The sequence below is a fragment of the Clarias gariepinus genome, chromosome 21, assembly GCF_024256425.1.
Source record: "Clarias gariepinus isolate MV-2021 ecotype Netherlands chromosome 21, CGAR_prim_01v2, whole genome shotgun sequence".
NCBI lineage: Eukaryota > Metazoa > Chordata > Actinopteri > Siluriformes > Clariidae > Clarias > Clarias gariepinus.
This window is the reverse complement of record NC_071120.1, coordinates 17,354,618-17,378,829: the sequence shown is the minus strand read 5'-3', so window position 1 is coordinate 17,378,829 and position 24,212 is coordinate 17,354,618. Positions and strand designations below refer to the sequence as shown.

Below are 24,212 nucleotides of genomic sequence, written 5' to 3'. Positions count from 1 at the left end.
GAGCGTACACACTCATGACACTCATGTCATCTTGTGAATAATGTGTTTTCACAGGTGATATATATATATATATATATATATATATATATATATATATATATATATATATATATATACACACACACTGTAACTTAATCAGGCACAACATATGAGCCAACTGAACACAATAAGACATAATTCTGTGTAAAATGTGTACAAATCATATTTGAAAATAAATTGTATACAACTAAAATTTGAAAATAAAATCACATGATAGTATGTTAAGCAACCACTATAGTGCCTACAGTACAAGTCTATTGTGTTTATAAAATTCACAAATGACTTTTGGGAAAGGGTCGCTCTACTGGCTTCACTTTAGAAGAAATGTGACAGAAGCAATTTGAGAGGTGAGTACAAACTGATGGCCAGGAGAGAATATATAAATAGATGAATAAAAATCTGTTTGTTTGGTAAATCTTAAAGTAGGTAATGTTTTAGTGGAAAAAGTGAATATACACTGATTGCCCATAATATTACAACACAACAAAGTATGCCAAGTATTGTGTAGGGTCCATTTTATGTGACCTGGGCATTACTCCTCTTGGAGTGTACATCTGGTGTCTGGTACCGGTAAACTGGCAGTAGATCTTTTCAGTGATGTGGGTTGTGGGTGGGGCCTATGTGGATCAGACTGGTTTGTCTGCTGCATCCCATTAGTTTTGGTTTGGATTGGGATCTGGAAAATTTGGAGGCTGAGGCGGTGGCCTTGAGCTCGTTGCCTGTTGGGCTCCATGCATGGTGGACTGTGCTGCACTGGTTGCTCTGGTGCCTTTCTCTAAAGGCCAGCACTGACTTTTCCAGCCTACCTTGACTATTCTATGGGATCAGACCAGATAACTTTTCTCCCCACAGGCATAAAAAAGCCTTGGGTGCCCATTATCCTGTTACCAGTTTTCTGATTATATAATTGACAATCAATGTTAATGTGTTAATGTTATGGCTGATTGGTATATAAAAATACCAAAATATTAAACATGCTGGAACCTAAGATATCCATCCAAGTTATAAAGATACTTATTTATTTAATTATTTATATTTATACTTTTCCTTAAAAAAACAGGAAAGACTATAATATTTAATATGTGAAAAAATTAATACTTTAAAAAGACTGTTAGTATTATTTAATTTGAACCTTTTACATAAAGTTTAAATTCATTGATTTGTAGTGGGGACACAAAAGACACAAAATCTAAGGAATGATCTGTATAAACATTCTGCTTCTGCCCATGCAGACTAAAATCCTTAACATTGGTGCTGCTACATAAGATTGTTTGGTGGGTGTTGTGCACATGTAGTAGACTAACTCTCTTATACCTCTGAGCAGAAGTAGATGTTAGGACCGGAAAAAAAAGTAGGGTAATGAACACAGATGCATCCAGCACCCTCTAGTTTTCCATGGATACATCAGATTTACATCCAATTGTACATCAGTTTGCAATTTTAAACAATGTTTAAATAGCTGGTGCTTGATAAACCATTGGCTCATGAACATTCATCACAATGCTCATTTTATTTTTTAAGAAGAAGATGCGAGACTCTTTTCAGTAGTACAACATTTCTGTGTTGATATTGGGATATTGTTTTTTTATTGGTCCTAATTATTATTTTGATTTTCTGAGATACAGAATTTTGGGGTTTTATTTCATACATAAGACATAATAACTTACTCATAACTCATCTTCTATATAGCTTTATCCTGTATTCAGGGTCGTGGGGACCTGGAGCCTATCCCAGGAGGCTTAGTGCACATGGCAGGGTACACCACGGACAGAGTGCCAATCCATCTCAGACGCACACACATACACACACTCACACACCCATTCAGGCAATTTGGGAACATCAATTAACCTTACCTACATGTCTTTGAAATGTGGGAGGAAACCGGAGTACCCGGAGGAAACTCACCAAGCACGGGGAGAACATGCAAACATCGAGCCTGGCCGGAAATCGGACCGTGGAGGTGCAAGGCGACAGTGCTAACCACTACACCACTGTACCACCTAAGACATAATCATCAAAATTAAAACAAATAAACACTTGAAATATATCCATCTATGCGTAATTAATTTATAAAATGAGTTTCATTTTTTGAATTGAATTACTGAAATAAGTCAACTTTTCGATGATATTCCTTCTTTTATTGAAATGCACCTGTAAGTGTATGGGGCGCTCTAAGTAAAGATATGTATTGCAGATACAGAAGATGCACCACAGAGGGTACCACCTATTCGACATGAAGTGAGAGCAGATCGTATCGATGCGCGCGGCGCTCTATTGAGCTGGTCTGCGCGCGAGGCGCACGGGCACGCGCAGGGAAAGGAGTGGGACTGGGAGCAGCTGTGGCAAATGTTCCAGCTCTGCACTAATCTCGAAAGAAAGAGGAAAGTTTGGCAGAAGGAAAGACCATAACGCGTTCGCCGGGTCAAAATGAAGAAAGACAGAACTATCGGATACTAGAAGGCACCTCCGGACCGTGTCAGGTAGCAGCTCGGGCCGTTTTTGGAACTCTTTGGAAGCAAAATAACAGCCCAGAGAAAAGCCTGGCGCACACACTGACAATAAAACCACACATTCCCGTCAAGTGGACTGCTAGCAGTGCGTTGCGGCAACACAGGGAGCGGTTTATCTCCTTATTCTGGCGATTTTATTTCACTCTGTTTCATATTCGTCTCTTTTTCCTTGGTTTATACTCGGAATTCAGGAAACAATGAAGACATAACTCATCCAGGGTACCGTCAGCTAGCTTTGGCTAGCTAGCTAGCTATCGTGTGTGTGGACTAGCCAGAGCTAGCTAGCTAACGGGAGGCGCGCGCGGTGTTTACCGAGAAAGTTTTGGGCGACGCTTTCGAGAGCAGAGGAAGGTTTCTGAGTGAAGGAAGAAGAAGGAGCGGTCTCTTCTCTTGTATCGCATTTTAATGGACGCCGAGGTTCGGAACGAAGGCAGGAGCACAGTGGCATCAGACGGTCGAGGCCCCGAATCGAACCAGTTTCCGTTCTATGCCAAAACGGGCCGAGTGCGGGTGGGTGATTTGTGCCAAGCCGCTGCGCCGAGCTACCGGCCGCCGTCTGCCCCGTCCCCTGACAGCGTAATGATCTACCCTGTATCGGGGGAAGAGCTCACTCGAGCCGGTTCGAGCTCAGGAACAGGCGGAGGCTGCTGCTCCCCGGGCTCAGAAGGACCCGAGAGCCGCACGTCCCCCAGCTCGGCGGCTCCGGACGGGCCTCCAGGTTTCCCGCCGCTTCCGCATCCGCCGCTGTTTCCCGGCCCCGGAATGCACGGCAGCGTGGACGAGAGCGACCAGCAGGACGGAGCGGAGAACGAGGAAGAGGAGGTTGTGTTTTCCCTCTCCGCACCACCCACTAACCAGTAAGGATGTTTCCCCATTCCCATCATTTTTCTCACATATCTAAGGACACATATGCTTTCGATCTACTTAGGGAAGGTCCTGTCAGTCTTACATAACTACATAACCAAAGGTGACACTTGACATCCACAGTAGAGCAAGTTTCACAAAGTCATTCACAATGCCCTTTTTATTTTTAATGGAAAGTGTATATGCCACACAATACTGTAAACATTTTTTTTTGGTGAATTGCTTTGGCGATATTCTAGTTTTAACTTTATACTTTTATCACTTCCAGGCAAATATAAAAAATTTTTGATGACTCATTCTGTACTAGTCTTGTGTTTGTCCAATTAAATACTCTAGTAAATACGCATAACCCACCCCTGAGAACAGGTCTCGCTCCACAGTACCAGTTTTGTTTCAGTAAACATGTTTTGATGCATCGTTCCAAACATCCTTCCCAGTCATTTCTTTCATGAAAAGGGTTTCACCTAATCATATATCCATGTCATCTTTCTATTAGAATAAAGAAGATAGAGATTATTATTGGGGTGCCCTTCACAATCAGTAATTATCAAGTATATCATTAAATCAAGAGAGAGATACAACATCCAGAAACATGAAACATGTTGTCTAAAAAAATCTTCCTCTTTAACATTGACTGTCAGTGTTGCGGTGTGGGTGAGAAATCCTCTACACTTGAAAAAGTCTTAGCTTTTCTCCAAATTTAGTGAGCTCGCCTAGCTAGTGTCACATTATTTAAATATGTCATGGGTGTGGTGTATTGTGAAGCCTGTACATTAACATACATAGTTGACTCGGTGCATTTCCTGTGCAGTTAAACTTAGAATAATTTGCGTGTTTGAAAAATGTAAGCCCTGATGTTAATGCGACTGATTGTGCTGAAAAGTCAATAACTCGCTGACTTGTTCCTCAAATGTGAGACGTAGCTTCTTATTTGGTCACAAAAACTAAAATTAACATTTATGCTTATGACTCATGATTCATTTCCCTTTCAGAAAAACATTATAGGCTCACGTTCCTTAAATGGAGTAGCCACTATTGCTGGCCCTACCACCATGGGCCAATTAGACTGCTAAGTGAGTAATTAATACAGCAACACTGACATGGCGAGACATTGTGGTTAGAAATGACTCTATCAGATGACACCAAATCCTTTGTGATTCACGTTGAAAACAGACTAATTTCATGCTCGACCAGACAGAATTTCGATGTCTAGTTTTGATGGGAAAATATTACCGTTACATGTTTCAGTGTCATTTTTACTTTGATTAAAAGTCTGTGTTGAAGCTCCATTTTAATGACTTTGTCATTATATACGTATGTTGATGCGGGGCTAAACTCCGTGCTTGTTTAGCGTAAGCTTGCCACTGTTTTTTTTTTTTTTTTTTTAAATGTTCAACTTAATTGATCCTACACCATCTTGATATAGCTGATGCATTTAGAAGTGTATGTACCTACGACTTCATGGTTTCACAGCATTTAAAGGCGGAGGTGTCACATAACATACCACTCTATTCTATTTCCTCTTGACCTTTATCAGACCAAAGGTCTATTGACATGAGAAATTTTTACTTTTACCCCAGTAATGTTAATGTTGTTTGGATAATCTTACTTATTTCAATTAAAAAAAAATTGTTTCTTGGCAAATAGGTGTGGAATTCTGTCTGAGTTTTTTTTTTTTTTTTTCATTTTAAATAGGTTAATCAAACTAGTGATGTTATAACAGACTGTAATGTTACTCACTTACCTCCAGCATTGAAAGCCTGTATATAGGTTCTAGATGGTAAAAACATAAACTCTGACACTCTGGATTAAAGTTACAAGACACACTGTCATTGTGACATCGTTAGAGTAACCTCCAAAGGAACAGATGAATGAAGCTCCTGTTAGGTTCATTACAAATGCTGATACATTGTGTTTTTCATTTAGCTCGCCAACATCTCTGGACTGTATACTCCCGGGTGGTGGTAGTTGCTTAGTAGAAAACCACAATAACTTTTTTTTTTGCTTCCAGGCCAGCAGTGTTTTGGTTCTGGTACTAGGACTGGGTGATGTTGCAATCAATAAACCCAGAAGTCAATCAGTAATTATTATTTATTTTAACTTTACAAACTATTTTTGATTGCGCGTTTGATTATTTATTTTGCATAATGCAACTGAAATTCCCAAATAAAATGCACTTTGGGGAAAAATTATAATAGCACCAGCTATAGCAAATATATAGCAGAACACTTTGATAGAGTAAATGAAAAGTCTGGCTTTCGTGACATAAAATGCCACCAAAACTGCTAAAGCAGCTTGGAATAGTCTTCCCAAACCTAAGTTCCTTCCAAATCAACATGGCTACGTGCAAAATATGTACAGGTTGAGAGCAAATAAGGTTAATTCTGGCTGCCAAATTACAGTATTGCTCACATTTACATTTCAGCATTTATCCATAGTGACTTCTATTGCATTATACATCCAAGCAGTTGAGGGTTAAGGGCCTTGCTGAAGTGCCCAAAAGATACAACTTGTTGGTGCTGGGGTTTGAACCTGGGACTTTCTGTACTGTGGTCCAGTGTCATTTTTATTTTACCAGTTATTACCAGTTTATTTTACATAATCCTCTTGTGCGTTTCCAAAGCTGTACCAATCACATATCTTTGAAGTAATATTTGAACCTTTCTGCTGAATATCTTGGTGTTTTGGAGGTTTTGGTTAAAACGTTTAAATATAATTAGATATTATCTATCTATCTATCTATCTATCTATCTATCTGTCTATCTATCATTAAATTAGACAGATTTAATTGAATGTTTTATTTTTGTGTCAGCTGAAACATATTAATCATTCCAATAATTACTTAATCAAAAGCTTTTAAGTATTTGCTTTTGATTAGGAAAAAAAGAAAATAACTGAATTAATTGTGAAAATCTCCAAGATTTGCAGGAAATTAACCAGATTTTGCGAGCTACCATTTACCTGCTCTGTTTTATCTGTGGGAAAGGGTTATGACTAAAGCAGAGATTTTCTGAGGGGGTGAATATTGGTAAAGTGTGACACATATTTTACGCACATTTTTTTTCACTTCACTTCACAAGACATCTTTATAAAAAGATTAAAATCTCCTTTTTCAGTGTTTAAATGCTAAAAATGCAGAAATCACTGATGAAGATACACAAGATCAATATTAAGTGTTTTAATTTGCCAGTATTCACCCTACATATACTGTGCTATTATCTGATAGATCTGTACACTGATTTTAGGTAAGCTGCACTTTTTTTTTTTCTTTTGGATTCTACACCTCCTAAACCGGGCCTAATCACTATGATTAGTTTCTCTTATATGCTTCAATCAATATGAATGACTGAAGCCTTACCAAAGGCTAGAAATGTTGCCTTTTATCTGTTTATTTTCCATAGTGGGTATAGAGGATTGCCATGCATTTCATGGAATAAATGATAAAAATAGTGACCTTCCGGAGTATAGTTCTCAACTCTTTCCTATAAATGAGTCTTGAACATCTAGTGGTCTTTCCGTAATCCAATCATAACAGTGCATGTAGTCATCACGTTACCAGATTTCCTAAGATCCTGTGCTGCAGTAAGTGAGAGCAGTGGAAAAAAAAAAAGAGAAGCAACTTCTCTGGGTGCGCAAACCTTATTCCTTGAAATGAGGTTAGATGGGGTGTTTTGTTTGCAGCATGTGTGACTAAACATTGTGCTTTAGCATGCCACAACAGCCACAAGCAACTCATTCATAAGCACTCTTGCCAGCAGTTGGGACAAATATTTCACAGCTGCTAACCAGTCTGCTACTTAATCATGAAAAAATAGGAAACAGCGAAAGAGGTCGAACAACCAGCACAGTAGTTGATTTTATTTTTTTTTTTTCATCTTCCTGTAAGGATTAGAGTGGGTTTTAAATTATAAATGCTTTTACATGGGGTGAAGGAAATTTGTTGCATTGTAATACCTATAACATTGTTAAAGTGTTTGCCAGACATGCTGGGAAGAGTTAAATTGAGCACCTTTGCTGACTAATTAGCTTTATAGAAGTGGTGCAGGACCTACAGTAGATAAAATACTCTGGAAGAAATCATGTGTTCTGCATCTTCAGCACTGGGCAAAGGGTAGAACATTTTAATATTTAATGTTATTTAAATGATTGTCTTTTCAGTTGGTTTTCTTTTTAGCCTTTAGTCAGTGATATGTCACTTCTGCACTTAAAAAAAAAGTGTTTTTGCCCAGATATGATGAGTTTTATCTGTCTTTTAAGGAGTAAAGTTTATAAACATTATGGCACATTGTCTGTGAAAACATAAGTGTTTTAACAGTAGCTCAACCATCTAGTGTTTTCTCAAAAGATTAATTCCTATTTTTACACCAATGTTTCCACAGCATGCAGTCTGAATTTCTTTGTCCACAGAAAGATGTTAATATCATCCTAAATTGTTCATTTTAAAAGAACCAGTCATGTACTGGATAGCTGATTTGCATAGTTTTCTGCTGTACATGAAATGTGTAGGCAAAACCTTCAGTGGTGCATAACGATAATTATTTTTGGTTTCTTTCACGGCCTGTTTCGCTGACTTTTCTGTTATCCGTAATTGATTCTGTATAAAATTTACATGCAAGTGTCGCTGTGCATGTATTTTAGTTAATCCCATATGTTGCTGTTGCTAACTGTATACAGTATGTTGAATATTTATTAGACTGTCTTTAAATTTGAAATTGGTGTATATGTAGAAAAACAAATAAAATGTTAGCTTACTGTAAGCATCTTCATTTAGGTTCTTTTAGAAAATGAATAAAAGGTTTGAAGTAATATTTTTTTTGATTCATTTGCAAAGCTTTTTATTTATTTATTTTTAAACTGGAAGGTAACACACATGTACAAATTAGATGGCACTGTATGCCCAAAACACACATTTGTGGGCAGGCCTATCCTTTAGAGAACCACACAATTTTATGGGATGTCTGTGGATGCGGTTGCATTACAGCTCCCTTTTATTCGAACTAACCTGGTCAATTCACCTGTAAAGAAAGTTAATGTTTCCCAGGATTGAAGTGAGCCTTGACCTCAACCCCACAGAACACCACCAGTTCAGTTCCTCACCCATTATTAGAGCTTGATGTGTTAATGCATAAATAATCTGCCTGAATAATCATACATTTCCCACAGCCATGTTTTAAAATCTAGAAGATTGAGGGTCATTATAACACATTCAGAAAGCACATGTGAATGTCATGGGCATGTGTCCACAAACCCTTTAGGTGTATACAATACTTTAATAAGTAACAGTGAGCATAAATTAATAAGTGTATCAAGTGAAAAGTGTAATAAAAAGTATTGTTGTATCACTGCTCATGATTGACTGGTGTCCCATCCCAGGTGTATTTCCACCTTACATACGTTCTTCCTGGGACAGGCTACAGATTCACAGCTACCCTGACTAATATGAAGCACTTAGTGAAGAGAAATGATGAAGGTCCAGTGCTGATCAGGGTTTTGTCAGCTCTTCTACACTTTTTGCCCAATCAGGCAAATTTTACATGTATAGACTTCAAATATTATTCGTTACTTTAGCATAAATGGTAAAGAAATTTTGCATGCCGTGCATTGTGTGACAGTTTAATTAATTAAGAGTACAAAGGTTTGGCTGCTCTTGCATATACCCAGCTACAATAAACACTGGTGTAGAGTTGATTCCACTTGTAATCTTTTAGTGGAATCTTTTAGAAGTTTTTAGTTAAACATTTTCCTCAGTTCCTACCAGCTGATAAGTAGGAATACTTTATGAAAAAACACAGAATTATGCAGTTCATGACTATGTATGCGATAAATACTTTTCATTTATTCCTCTTCTCACTATAGATGCACTTTTAGGCCTCCATCTGTGTACCGATACTCGTGTACCGATGCTCATGTGCTGCTAATCTTTGAGTCTAATCCGCTCTGACACTTTGTCATGTGTGGAGGAAAAACAAGGTTGATTCCCAGCTGTTCCTGTACATCATCTCTGCTCAGAAACCAGAAAAATGGCACAGTTACTGTAGCTCAGGCATTTTGCATTATGATTCATTGGTAATTAACATGGGGAGATATAATATCTTCATCATGAATTTATTACCTAAAAACATTTTGACATTTAATCTGTTATTTTTCTGGTTTTGATTAGGAATATGCAAAAAAAAAAAAGCTCTTCAGCTGGATGGACTCTTAAAACATTTTCACTTTTAAAATGAATATGCAGTTGTTCTCTGAACGATAGTATGTATCAATTATTTTCAATGTAAATAAGATTTCTCAGAGTATTAGCTCATTCACTACACTAATTGACAGTTAAATTAGTTGATCATTCTGGCCCCCACTAGTTCTTGATCCTTGCACAAATGGTAGAGATACAGAGGGAGTGTTTGTGTGTGTGTGGCTGAGGCAGTCAAACGCAGTACCACTGCATAGTGATTTCGTCCTACACACGGTGGCTGCTTTTTCACTCCGAGCATCTTCTTACTCACTCTTGGCTTTATGTGCCCTCTTCAGTAATAATATAGACATGGCATATAATTGTAAACATCTGGAAAATTATGTCCTCTGATGGAAACTTTTACAGTCTCCTGACAGCAATTGAAGTTTACATTTGGCTGTGATACACACATTAGCTGTAGCCTGGTTACACTGGATGTAGATGTAACAGCTGCACTGGACTAGAGAACAGAGGGATGAGCTTAGCGCTGCCGCAGTTCCATGGGATCATGCCAGAGATCGTGTTGAAGTTGTGTCAGTCATGTCCAGTGAGAGCGGAGAGGCACATGTTAGAGATTCGGCAGCCGGGCGGCTTTCCTTCATGAGTAAAACCGAGTGGGACAGGCAAGCATGCAGCAAAAGACGAACCCAGTGTAAGTGTTGCTTGGCTTGGACGATTAATGTTTTTTTTAATTCCATACTATTTAAATAGCTTAGTACATCTGGTTATTCTTGTTGAGGTTTCCTTTTGCAGTGTCATGAAGATCAAACTCTGTCATGATGTCATTTTAAAACACAGCATTACACTCAAATGACTTGGTGTTAATTGATCGGCAGCATAGTGAATGGTTATTAGCCCTGTTTACGTTTCCCCAGTATAAAAGTACACACATGCATGTTTATGTGGTTAATTTCTTAGCATAATTGCTTATAATGTTAGTGATTTTAAATGAAGTGTTTTAAACAAGTTCTTGGATCAGGTTGGGTTGTAATGAAGTAGAGCGATTTTAGTTTCAACCCTTTGCTGTCAGTAAACGATAGTGTGAGCTTTGTCAAGGGTAATGTACTGGATAAGAGCTGTTCGCACTCATGACGTATGTGGATATTTTTCTCACCTCTTTAATGGTTGCTTTTGTACGAGGCTGGCAATAAACCCATTGTCTTGTAATTTATGTTTGATATTTTATCGGGTCGCTTGTGCTTTAGGAAGATGAGGTAGTTGCCGCTTTGCTTTGAGTGCCTTCATTACTCATGAAACACACCCAGAATTCTGTCATGTTTGTGTACACTAGTTGACACCACATGGTTTCAGTTGTTGGTAGTGTGAGTTTTTTTTTATATATATATATATATATATATATATATATATATATATATATATATATATAATATTATTATTTCTTTTTATTAAAGTAACCAAGCATGGTTGTCGGCTTGTATACATATCAGTATTAGCATCTGTGAGCCACATGGTCATTTGTCTTTTTTGGTGGTGATTTTGCAGCTTTGCTAAATATCGGAGTTAGGTGTCGGAGCTTTCACGTGTGTGCGGCCGACTTCATTGTATCACTCGAAACTGTTTGACGGTTAACTCTACGTTTGCGTCAAGATCAGGTTTAGTTTTTTAGTATTTCAAGATGCTCATTTGTCTGTCAAAAGCATAAACTCCAGTAATGTTAAAGTCCCAAAAAGATTTTTAAGTTTAGAGACTAAAAAAATAAATATCAATAACTTCATAGACCAATCTAAATGAACAACAAAAAATGGCACTTTGGCCTCACTGATGTATTTAGATTTTATATTTGAACCTGAAGTTCTGCATATCCTCATGCACATCTTCCTTAATGACAGCCGGCATGATGCAGAGACGCATTTCTAATGTCAAGTGGTGCAGTCTGTTTCATGTTGAGGCTAATGAGCAGTGACAGGAGCTTTTTAGAGATGCATCTTTAGTTGGACAGGCTGCATCAGGGAAAAGAGCCATATAAAATGCCCTGATAAAGGACAGGAAGGGGGGGACAGAGGGACAGACTGACCCCTTAATCAGGTCGCAAGAAGCAGAGGCTTTCACTGAGGCCATGTCCACATTTAGCCAGGTACTTTTAAAAACTGAGATTTTTCTACTTTGTTTTTTCAAATAATTCTGTCTACCTCTGTTTAAAGAAATATTTTGTTCACATAAAAACACAAAACGCCCTGTTAAGTGCTGTTAGGAGCCTCCCTAATCAACAGGGAGTCAATCAGAAGCCTAGACAAAACCTTACCAGTTGCGCTCTGTAGAAGTCCAGCGGGTCTCGTCTAAAACCGCCATCGCTGTATGCCGGGTCTGTGACTTCAGAGTTTTGTATGTAGCAGCAGTGAGCTTCTTAGTACATTCGGGCATGTTCGTTAACGTAATGTGTGAGTAACTGCGCGAGTATATACATGCATGTAAAAAGTCCAGTAAGCAACGTTACCACAACCACTAGTTTACTGTACGTACATACCAGGTAACGTTACAACAAGCCAAGATCTCAGTTGCCCCTGTTCACGCAACACCACTGAAAATAGAGTTTTGTAAAATCTTCACTTTGGACAGAGTTTTCCAAAAGCGCCGTTTTCAACGAGCAAAACTATGTTTGCCTGTGGACGAAAGGCCAAAAAACGCAGAAAAAAACCTATGTAAGTTTTTCAAAATACCCGGCTACATGTGGACATGGCCTGAGATAAAGCGAAGCTGTGGGCTTTGTTTTATTTTGCTTTTTTAAATGGGGTCATGCCCTAGTACGCCAGGCTAGAAAACCCATACAGAGAAGACTACATTGATTTATGCCTATTTAGTAAATACTAGCGTAATAGTTATACATGTTATGTTTTTTTTTTTCTTCTTTTTTTTCATTTAGTGAAATTAATTAAGCCTTGGGTATGTGTAGTTTTAAAAGTAAACTTTACAAATCACGACATTACAAATACATTTTGTTAAACCTGCCACTTGTTATAGGTTTTTCCTGATTCTTTAAAAATGTGGAGATAATCTCATTGTGAAATCAAATGTGGTGTTGTTCCCAGCTAATGTTTCTGTGATGGATATAAGCGAATATTTAGTGATCATGTACATACAAACAGACACCATGCAAGAACTGCATGTGTCTTTTACAGTTTTTTAATGTGTGTATGGTCTTCAAAATTAGTTTGGGAGATTTTAAAGCAAGTGCTGTTTTTAGGACATGAGGTTTCTGAATAAATAAATGAATAAATCTTTTAAAAAGAGTAAAGTGTGTAATATAAGCAACAGTTAATAATGCACATGCATGTTGATGACACAGGAAATGAATAAAAGTTCAGTAAGGCACATAGCGTTGTGCTCATTTTCTCATGCGTGACATATCTGCCTACTCTGAGGAAAACGGTCACAGGCATGAAGCGTGCATGTATCAATGGGGGAGGCGGTGGAGTGTAATCATGCACACACACACTGTAAAAGTGCAGTCGGACCAGCCCTACGTGCTTCCTGTTGCTCATTTAAGCTCAAGTTGAATAATTCAGTAAGCGATACTGTGAGGATTTGTAGTTTGTAAAAGGCTCAATTCTATATGCACGGCAACAAAAATAACCAGCTCCCTAATCTTTACAAAAGCCTGAGCTTTTTCATAATGTTCACTTCCTGTGGATGTTAATCTAGTGAAGAGATGCGCACATTGTGTTTGATGTTCAACATGACTTCCTTTACTGCCAATATTGTTTTTAAGCTGTTGTCAGGTGTTTAACTCAAAAACAAACAAACAAAAAAGACTTGAATTGTTCAGTTCATGACTCCTGTCACAGTTCTGAATCAGTGTTCAAGATATCCGTGTGAAGATGTCACTGCGGATTATTTTGTCAATGAGCCGAAAGTTACCAGAAATTATAGGGAATTGCTGTTTAAAACAATTTTAATAAATAAATGAGGTAGTTATACTAGGGATTCTGCAAAGATGCTAATGAGTAAACAAGATACCAGCATAACAAACCCAGCTGTTATAATGCCTAATGATTTGCATGGGCTAATGTGTAAAGGTCATGCTTTAAAAAGACTGTTGTTTGGTAACAAAAGAGACAAAAAGCATACATACAGGTGTCATGATTTAAGAGCTGACGTTTGTCAGGCAACAATGACTAGAAGACTTCTGTTCTTCTTTAAATGCTGTTACTGACACTAACCTAATGAGATGAGACTAAAGAGACTGGTGTAAATATTTAATGGTGATAGGCATTACTTGTTTCTGTCATGCCTTTATTGTTTTCCCGATTGGGTTACAATTCTAAAGTTAAACATGGTGTTTGCTCGTTTTAGCACGTCATATCACTTTGAGATGAATACTATTAAGACAACATCTAGATGACAGCAGACTTTTTTTTAGACCTTTGGGAATACTTGCTCTTTAAATTTGATAGTTTGACTTTTATCTGCACTATACCAAATAAAAAAGATTTAAGCCAGCACTTGTCACGGAAGTTTGCGGTGTTACTTAGAATAACATTGTTGTAAAAACAAAAATTGCACGACTTAATAACACTGAAATAATTTATAACCTTAAAGTGCTAAAAGAAGTATGATTGACATGGAGTGAAAGAAAGAAATGAATGCTGAAAAACCGGACTTGGTCGAGGTAGTATTTTTGTTTTCTTTGTTTTCTTTGTTTTTTTTTTGTTTATTTTACGTTTTGGTTGTTATGTTTAGGCAGATTAAATCAGTAAAAAAAAATTTAAATCAGTACCTTTTTAAAAGAAATTCATCCCACAGTGGGGACATTTCTACAAAGTTGTAATTCAGGATGTCATAAAAGTTTTTAGAATATAAACACATGAACAAATTTAGAAGCTGATTATTTTCATGCTGATCTCTCTCTCTCTCTCTCACACACACACACACACACGCACACACCCTATAAAATTCATTTTGTGTCAGCTTTTAAGTTGCAAAAGGGTAACTTTATGTACTGAATTTACCAATCTACAAGTAGTAGCTGATGAGTTTAAACTTTAGCTTAAACTTTAGCTATATTCTATTTCTTATTTTATTCTATAATTTATTATTATTTTTACTTTAAGGTCACAAGTGGTCGTATAAGCATTTCACTGCATATCATACTGTGTATGACTGTGTACATGACAAATAAATAAAATTTAAATTTGTGTACATTGTAGCTGTAAAACATCTCTTCTTAATTCCATGCTGGATGCATCAGTGGATTTTCAAAGGAAGTTATTATTGAAAGTTCAATAACGGTATGACTAGGGTTGGGCATCGTTTTTTTTTTCTTTTTTCTTTTTGATACCGGTGCCAAATCAATACTTTTAAAATGGTACCGGTGCCAAAACGGTGCCTGAACCGATACTTTACAAAAGCCACAAAATGATGGTGGATGACTCAAGAATACATTTTTATTAAACAAAAAATTGAATGCTTAAAATTTAACAATATATTAAAGTTTAAAGTATATATGAATATATAAATACTGTTTTAGTACTACTAATACTTGCTGGAAAGCCATAATTATAAAGAGAATCCATGTTACATTAGTATTTTACAAATCGTTTGACCATTTGTTAGCATGAATGCAAGATTTGCATTTTGTAAATAAACATTACATTAGCCCACTACTAATCTGCGGAAAGGCTGCTGTCGTCATCATAATCGGTGAACTCCTTTTTTTGCTACGGTTGGTATGACTGAGGCTGGGGTTCATCCACACCGATAGTGCCAGCTGTTGTCCGCAGGCTGTCAAACACGGTGTATCCCTCTGGGTGATTCCATCTCAAATGAACCAGTGGAAGAGAAATTTTTCACCATCACTTCTCAGATTTTGCTGATTTTTTTCACCAATTGTTGGTATTGGCATGAAAATAAAAACCCCAAACTACTTCCTGTGGTTATGGAGATATTTCTGAAAAAACATTTTTTTGGGGTACCCCTTTTTGACCCCCCAGAACCCAAGGTCTGTATGTATATATGTTACTCAAAAAAATAGGGGTTACTTCACATCACCTTATCTTGAAAATAAATAAAAACCAGGGGTGTGTTATGCCCTGTTTTATAGAAATCATTAAAAATGAATTGTCCAGGTTTTGCAAATGTTTTACAATTTGATACACATTTTATATACAGAGAATGTACATGGATCTACACAATAGGCCTTATCTACCAGTAAATGTGTCATTTTATGGTGGTACATGTAAGATACATGTATCACTGTCAAACAGTATCCTGTAACTGAACCATTCAGGTTCATACTGATCAGAAAGTTGAATCATCTCCAACCAACTCCATGAGTGACCTCGCACTCAAGGAACTTGAGGATGATTGCATCATCTTTTTCTTCGTACTAATTGAGTGTGTTTCATTTATGTTCATTCTTTTACTGAATCTTTCCTATGTAGTTTGTTGCCTTAATCACAATCTGATTACAAAGACTTGATGGCAAAGCTTGTCTGTTCTTTGGATTCTCGTGACTATATGCAGTGGCCCCCAATCAAAACTATCTGATTATCTTAATTAGGGAAGGGCAATATGGCCTATTACGATATATATTTGAACATTTGCGATAGCGATATAATTGACGATATGATTGACACGAGTCAAAATACTTTACAATTCCAAAACTTTATTAGTGCAAAAAAAAACCCCATCAACTTACTTTCTATTAACTGGCAGCTGTTTGTATGTGCATTAAAGCTATATAAAATTTTAACAGTGTAAATGCAAATTCCTTGCTGACAATTTAACCAAAAGGCATTTCCAGTGGAAATGGGCTGACGTATCCTGAGCATAACCATGTATAATATACACAAAACTTAAAAAGAGTTGCTTTGCAACATAAAACTGCAGTGTGGTAAATAAATAGGTCAAATAATAAAACTCAAAACTCTTGAGTAAAAACAAAACAAGCAAACAAAAAACATGGATAAATTATGCTACGGCTCATGGAAGTTTTTCACGTACTTTAACAGCTTTGTTGTACTCAAACAAGTGCTTCTGCTTTAAATTATAAAAAAGGTTTGTGGTGTTTCCTCCCTTCGCCACGACGACCCGCTTGCATGTTATGTTCTACAAAAAATTGTGCTTTGTTGGGTATCTGACGGGCGAAAACCAAACCAGTTCCACACTACTGAAGTTGCACCATTTTTACAAACCAATTCTGGTTCATCTGGTTAATAGATAATATTAATTGAGTATTGTGAATTAATTTGCAAATATTATATATTTTTATTAAATAAATCACTATTTCTTCAATAGCTTTTTGGTCATGTCACCTGGTGACCCCAAACTAGTACCAATATAATCTCATTAGAGCCCCACACAAGGTACACCTGATTTTATCCCAAGATATGTCTTCATTCATTTTTATTTTATTTTCTATTTTAAAAAGAGCTATTTCTTCAATAGCTTCTAGGTCATATGACCTGGTGACCCTGAACTGGTACCAAGATAATCAGATCTGAGACCCCCAAAAGGTACACCTCAATTAGGTACAGAAATGTCCTCAATTATTTTAATTTAATTTTTTATAAAGAAATAAATAAATAAACGCTGTTTCTTCAAGCTACAGATGCGTTGAAATTAATGAGATCTCTCTTTTTCAACCCAGACATTCTGTAAATGCCACGCCGACCCGCTTGCTTGTTATGTTCTACAAAAAATTGTGCTTTGTTGTGTATCTGACGCGCGAAAACCAAACCAGTTCCACACTACTGAAGTTGCACCATTTTTACAAACCAATTCTGCTTCATCAACGATCTGCTTTCGCCGTTCTCATTCTCCGCCGCCGCCATGCTTTTTCCCCATAAAAATTTATGAAAACAAAGGCACTGCGCATGCGCGTTTTACCCCTATTCAATCGCGATATTTCATTTTCTTATCATTGCCTAACATTGTACTGGTATTACCGTGAAAGGTATAATATGGCCCAGCCCTAATCTTGATGGTATATTTGAAAATGCTGATTTGGACCCAGATGACACTGTTCAGTTCAAGCAGTGGAATCATGAAAGCCATGGCAAAATTTCTGACATGTCTTTGTGTCTGATTTTATTATGAGACTTTGTAAAAAATGTGACTCCTGCACAGCTCATCACTATACAGCCAAGGCCTAAGCTGTTTATTTAAAAGAACTCCCAAGAGAAACAGTCTTTGACTAGATATGCATTACAGAAGAATTTAAGGTTACTTTTACTTTGAAAGGAGCAGATTTTATGGGTATGCATTAAGTATTCTACAGATATTGCAGTACATTTCTGTATGTCAAATCATAAAATGTTGCAAAACCTGGACAATTCATTTTAAAGATTTCTATAAAACAAGGCATAACACAACTCTGGTTTTTATTTATTTTCAAGATGAGGTGATGTGAAGTAACCCCTATTTTTTTGAATGACATATATACATGCAGACCTTGGGATCTGGGGAGTCGAAAAGGGGTACCCCCAAAAAATGGTTTTTCAGAAATATCTCCATAAACACAAGAGAGAGCCAAATTCTGATAGCAGAATCTGAATCTACATAAAAAATTACATAAATATACCCAGTTTCATCTCCATATGACATACAGCAAGTGAGTTATCTAGAAAAAGAGGATTTCAAAAAGGGGCGTGGCACGTCTCGAAGCGCGTCGAGGCCAAAAATCAAGATGGCTGCCATTTTTTAACGAGCAGGAGTTGGGACAAAAAATTGGGGGGTTTTATTTTCATGCCAATACCAACAATTGGTGAAAAAATCAGCAAAATCTGTGATCATGTGGTGGAACCCACTGGTTGATTTGAGATGGAATCACCCCTCTGCTTTTAAGTTTATTCCGTGTGCCCTCTAATGTTTCATTAGATTAGACGCGTTTTACCCTTTATACGCAACTGCTGTAAAACATTTGCTGCACGTCGCAGTGTCGGAATCCTTTCTTGTGAAATATAGCCACACTTTCGACCATTTAGTTTTAGGCATTTTAAAGAAAGTTTAATTTAGCAAGCTAATATAGCGGTAGACCGCCTGCTGCTGTAAGAGCGAGTGTAACGTTAGCTGCTGCATTCACACACATTTCGGGTGGTCTCTCATTTACTGATGATTAGTGCTTTTAATTTTTTTTTTTAATCTAATAAACTTTTAATCTACAAAAATATATGAACCCAGAGAACAAATATTTCAATCGACAGTTCAGGCATTTAAGCAGCACCGAAATTTGCGTTCTGTTTCGGTCCGATACATACCGGTTATATAGGTAGGTTTTCGGTACCCAACCCTAGGTATGACTGCAGTCATTCTATGACAGGCCACTAATCCTAGTTTTAATTAGTAATCTCCATCAATTATTATTATTATTTTTTTTATATAGTCAATCACACTGTCTGTGACTAATCACAATTTTTAAACCTGCAATGTTAAATAAATGCATGCACTGGTTAGAGGAAACAGATTATGCAGCTTTATAAACTAAAACATCAACATTTACCAAATGTTAAATTAAAACCTCTCGAATCTGACCGGCACTGCATGCACTAGCTGGGTAGTATGGGGTGTGGCAACCCACAGGGCTCGAACCCTGATCCTCAGATTCAAAAATGAACAACCTGGGCCACTTCTTACATTAAATGTATTCTTGTAAAAAAAAACGTTTCTCCTGAATGTAGCTCGAGCACACAACTTCGATTTTATCCAAACCTCCACCTTTTTCTAAACTAAAATTTGCCATTCAGCACACCTGGTGATGTTTTTTCAGTCATCTTATTATCCGCACTAAAGTGCCGTGATCACACACAGCCGGGTAACTGCGCTGCGATTGTGGGAAGCCTTTAGGGTCAAACTTTCATTTGATTGATTAAAAATAAAATATATAGTAATACATTAAAATTTCTGAAATAATCACATGCATTAACATTTTCCGCTAACATTAAGTCATTTTTTTAAATTATTATTATAATTGTTAAAGGTAGCAGGCTGCAAGTGATTTTCCCAGGCACCATTTTGTGCTAGGTAAGCATTTTTGCTCTATAAATGCAGCGTGGAGGCTGGTCTTCATCAAATACATTTTCAGAGCAGTGACAGTATAAAATCTACAACAAAAAACTTAAATTTTATTTGCTTCATTTTAAAGTCTGGTGTGGATGCTGGTTAGAGATGAGTACTTGGCTGATATGATCTGTTTTCTTAATTTAAAGCAGAGTATCTCAATTTGTTCGAATCACTAGGTAGGGTGATGTGATAGAAATTCTCTTCCTTCTCTTAGCAAAAATTTTCCATTCATTCAGACTTTTTTTTTTTATTGTATTTTTTATGCAGAGATTTTTTGTATATTTACAGTCTATACATGTACATTGGATGCAATTCCGCTCATTTTAAATGATGCAAAACCGGCAGATAAACAGTTTGTGGTGTGATTTGTGCTGACCTTAAAACGGAAGACACGCCACCTCCTTCAGGACCGTCAGCCCTCAGGACTGTGTTGAACATTTATTTTTGCACCACCACCACATGAGATACACTTCCTCTACCAAGACATACGACTTCTCCCACACATTTTAAAAGCCTTGATCATTTCTGTTCTGGTTTGTTGAGCACTAGTGTTTAAAATATGAGCAGGCTTTGGTTATTAAAAAAGAAATCAATATCAATCTGCTGTGTTTTTAGATTCATTTACATTTTTATTCATTAGTGAGGTAAAATACTAAAGCAAAAAAAAAAAACAGCAAGTGTTTTAAGCCAAACATAATACCTATAGAAAATACGATATAGGAGTTTGAATGCTGCACTGAACGCTGTAGCCTTAGTCTTCTGCCCCAATTATCAGTCTAAACTTTATAAGCTAAAACTGAAAACTTCTCTCAGTACATGATGCCTTTTTTTTCCCCTCTCTTTCTTTCTATCTTGTTCTATTCTCATGCTGTGCTTTCAGCCTAACTGTGTTGCACTCTTTCTCGTTTTCTCACTTTCTGCTTTCTTCTTTTCCTGTACTGCTCTATCAATGTTGCACAGTGTTTAAGCAGATAGGAGTGTTTAATATTTATTTGGTTCCTCCAGAAAATAAATCCACTGTAATTTATATAAGTGTTAAAAGACTGCTGTTTAATTTGTAGGAGTGAGCTCGGTTTGGGTGTAAAAGCATTTTATATCTCATGAAATGCTGAGACATAAATTTCAGTAGGGATATTTTTGGGCATTACAGATGTGATATGATGCTTGATGAAATATGCAACTTTTGTAAGGTTTGAGTGCTCTACTGGATGTAAGATAATAACATTTGTCATTTTACTCTTCAAGGACCAGCAGTTAAATCAGACAGAGTATTATCAGTATTAACCATTGATAAGGTTTTAAAAACCCTCTCCTGTTCTTTTGCTTTAGATGGTACCATGGGAAGCTGGACCGGACCATTGCAGAGGAGAGGCTGCGCAAGGCCAAGACACCGGGGAGCTACCTGATCAGGGAGAGCGACCGGAGACCTGGCTCCTTTGTACTGTCTTTCCTCAGCAAGACCAATGTGGTCAACCACTTTAGGTGAGTCTGGAAAAATTCTCTCACAGTGGAACTGAATCGACAGGGATGGAACTAAATCGTCATTAGTAGGAGTCAAGGCTGTAAGAATTTAGGTTTATGAGAAGGCTGCCACCAAATTTACATTTACATGACTGTAATTTTAGACTGTTCCTGACAGAGAAGGGCACTGTGAAATCATCTTTCACAACCCACAGTAGGTAAAAACTGGGAGCGTGCCAGTTTGATTATAAATTTGATCTTTGGTCCATGTGAAAATCCACAGCTCAGAATGTACATTTCTGTTACTTTTTTTCCCCACTGTTCCGCTGTATTTTAGATGGAAAGCAATTTGAGATCCAGCTGCAGAGTGATGTTTTTTGAAAATGGCCTTTTTTCTTTGTTACATTTATTTTTACTTTTCTTAACAACATTTGAAAATTAGAAAATGCAGAAAAAAATGTAAGGCAAAGAATATATTTCTGTACAATAAATAGGTTGATTCTTAAATATTTATAAAACTTGTTTTATTAGACTCGTCTTCAGTGACTTTTTTTTTTATCCAAGGTTCTTATATATAACATACTGTATATGTTTTTGTTTACGAGGTAGCTGAGGAACGATAGCGTTGGTGGACCTTAAAAAAAAGAAATGCGCATGTCATGATAACGTCACCCTCCTCTGCAGCCTGAATGAGCTCATAGCGTTTACATCAGCTGACATTTTAAGGGACAGTAATTAAAGATAGGCTTTTGGTGTTAATAATTAAGAAGTGATTTTGGCGTGCTTCAAGCCTTTGCTGTATAAAAAAGTAATAACCCTCTGTGTATTTGAGACTCAGCTTTAATTGATTATACGTTCACATTATTTGAGGAAGCACATAGGTAATGAAAAACCTAACGTTGAGTCTTTGGTGTGTTTGTGTTTCAGGATCATTGCCATGTGTGGGGATTATTACATTGGTGGGAGACGGTTCTCCTCCCTTTCAGACCTCATTGGTTATTACAGCTACGTGTCTTGCCTACTGAAAGGTGAAAAGCTGCTATCACCAGTGGCTCCACCAGAGGTAATGCTTGTGAAAATACTCAGAAAAAAAATTCTCAGAAAAGTATCATCTTATTCACCATAATTTTTGTTTACCTAACTGTATTAGTTCACGATAAAGCTACTCTGTAACTCCTGTGGAAAATGTTTTTCTATAGGTGCTTTTCAGTTTAAGTCTTAGTTTTTTCTTAAGCCACACTTGCCAGTAAGCATGAAGTTAGTAAATGTTTCAGTAGTTTTATGCTGACATTAGATGTGTGTGTGTTTTTTTTGCTTGCAGCCTGTGGAGGATCGGAGAAGAGTGAGAGCCATCCTTCCATACACCAAAGTGCCAGAAACAGACGAGATCAGGTATATCTCACGAATACTCATGAGGAGCCTTACTGCAAAATAGACCAGATGGGACTTGTTATGCTCAAGTCAATTATTTTGCCTTGTCACGTTAAATAAGCCGCCATCGAACATATGCTTATCTTTTACATGTCATAGCAATAAGTTTCATGAATTTTATATATGGATGATTAAATGCATTTCCACCAAAAAGAATTATTTATTTGAAATTTTTGTTTTATAAAATGTGATTAAAGTGGTATATCTATATTTTTTGTATGTTTGTCTCTATATATCTATCTGTATATACGAGCATTAGATTATTCCGTGCTTCTGCTTACTATTTAACTTAATTAAGTGATGAATAATCTGTTCTGGGGATGAATCCCAAATACTGTAAAATTCGAAAGCTGGTGCATTATATAGGGTGATGAATCCATTGTCACCCAAACCAAAGAGAGACCTCGATGGACAAACTGTTCATATATACACACACACACACACACACAGGATTCACAATAAATCTGTAAAATCAAAAATCTGTGTGTGTATGTATATATATATATATATATATATATATATACACGCACACGTACATATACGAGTGAATATTTGATTAGTTGAGCCACCACTGACTCAGATTATGAATTTTTATGAAGTGCGTGTTTGTGTGTGTCAGTTTCCTCAAAGGAGACATGTTTATTGTTCACAATGAACATGAAGATGGCTGGATGTGGGTGACCAATGTCAGGACGGACGAACAGGGCCTTATAGTCGATGATCTGGTGGAGGAGGTGGTGAGTGTTTACTTTCTCTCTCTCTTTCCACTAACAATACTTGAGAGTTGTCTCGTATTGTCCTCTTTCCCCTGATTGTAAGAGCTCTTATAAAGACTAGGTCACTCTCTTTAGTACTGTTGTCTTTTGAAGTGGTACTTACTATGATTAATGGCTGACTTTGTTTGCAGGGAAGAGAGGAGGATCCCCATGAGGGCAAAATGTAAGCCACCTCAGTGTTTTATCTTGTTTTGTGTTGGGAGCAGGCTGCACAATGAATGTGATGAAACCACAGTCTAACATTTTATTGAGGGAAGCAGCCTTAACAGATTGTTTCAGGGAAAATGATTAACACCCGTGGCCTACTTGTACAACCTAGTGTTTTGAAAGAGGCCACTTTATTTTAATTAATTACCTTGAGACTTTTGGCTCAGGCTTTTACAGGACTTCTGTGTAATGCCTGCTGAAGAGAAAACATTTAAGACCTTTAACAAACATCTGGTTTTCTACAGATCAAATTGTTTGATTAGATAAGCGAGTTAGTTTAGAAATATGTTTAGAAGAAGTATAGTGAGTGCTTTATTTTGATAAACGTGCATGTTTACACGAGGCATGCAGCCACAGCCATGAATCTGACCAGACAATGTAAACTGATTAGTGCAGACTGACAGGAGCCTTTTTCTTTGTTTCCTTGAGTTTAGATGTGTCATGCCTGACTAATCTACCTTGAGTCAGTACTTACTTTCTTGTTCATGCTCTCTTTCTGTCTGTGTAGCTGGTACCATGGGAAAATCAACAAACAAGAGGCATACAATCTGTTGATGACGGGTATATATTTGATATTTATAAACGCACACATTTTATTCAAAACTGAGTTATGAGGCTTAAAATATAAAGCATTGTATCCATAACTATTTACTGTGTGATCACAAATGATCTCTGTAC

The 24,212-nt window shown here is 36.9% G+C and overlaps 1 protein-coding gene across 3 annotated transcripts in view; it reads left to right on the top strand.

Moving 5' to 3' along the window:
• Positions 1-2,314: 2,314 nt before the first annotated feature.
• The window catches only part of rasa1a (RAS p21 protein activator (GTPase activating protein) 1a), a 34,270-nt gene continuing 12,372 nt past the window's right edge, over positions 2,315-24,212 (top strand). The window contains exons 1-7 of one of the 3 annotated variants that reach the window (XM_053480537.1): positions 2,315-3,406; positions 20,989-21,141; positions 22,048-22,183; positions 22,442-22,512; positions 23,171-23,288; positions 23,459-23,490; positions 24,043-24,095. In XM_053480537.1, the coding sequence (XP_053336512.1) occupies positions 2,955-3,406; positions 20,989-21,141; positions 22,048-22,183; positions 22,442-22,512; positions 23,171-23,288; positions 23,459-23,490; positions 24,043-24,095 (1,015 nt within the window). In that variant the 5' untranslated portion in view covers positions 2,315-2,954. Of the gene's footprint in view, positions 3,407-9,881; positions 10,295-20,988; positions 21,142-22,047; positions 22,184-22,441; positions 22,513-23,170; positions 23,289-23,458; positions 23,491-24,042; positions 24,096-24,212 lie in introns of those variants that run through there. The other 2 variants (XM_053480535.1, XM_053480538.1) reach the window with 2 other exon arrangements.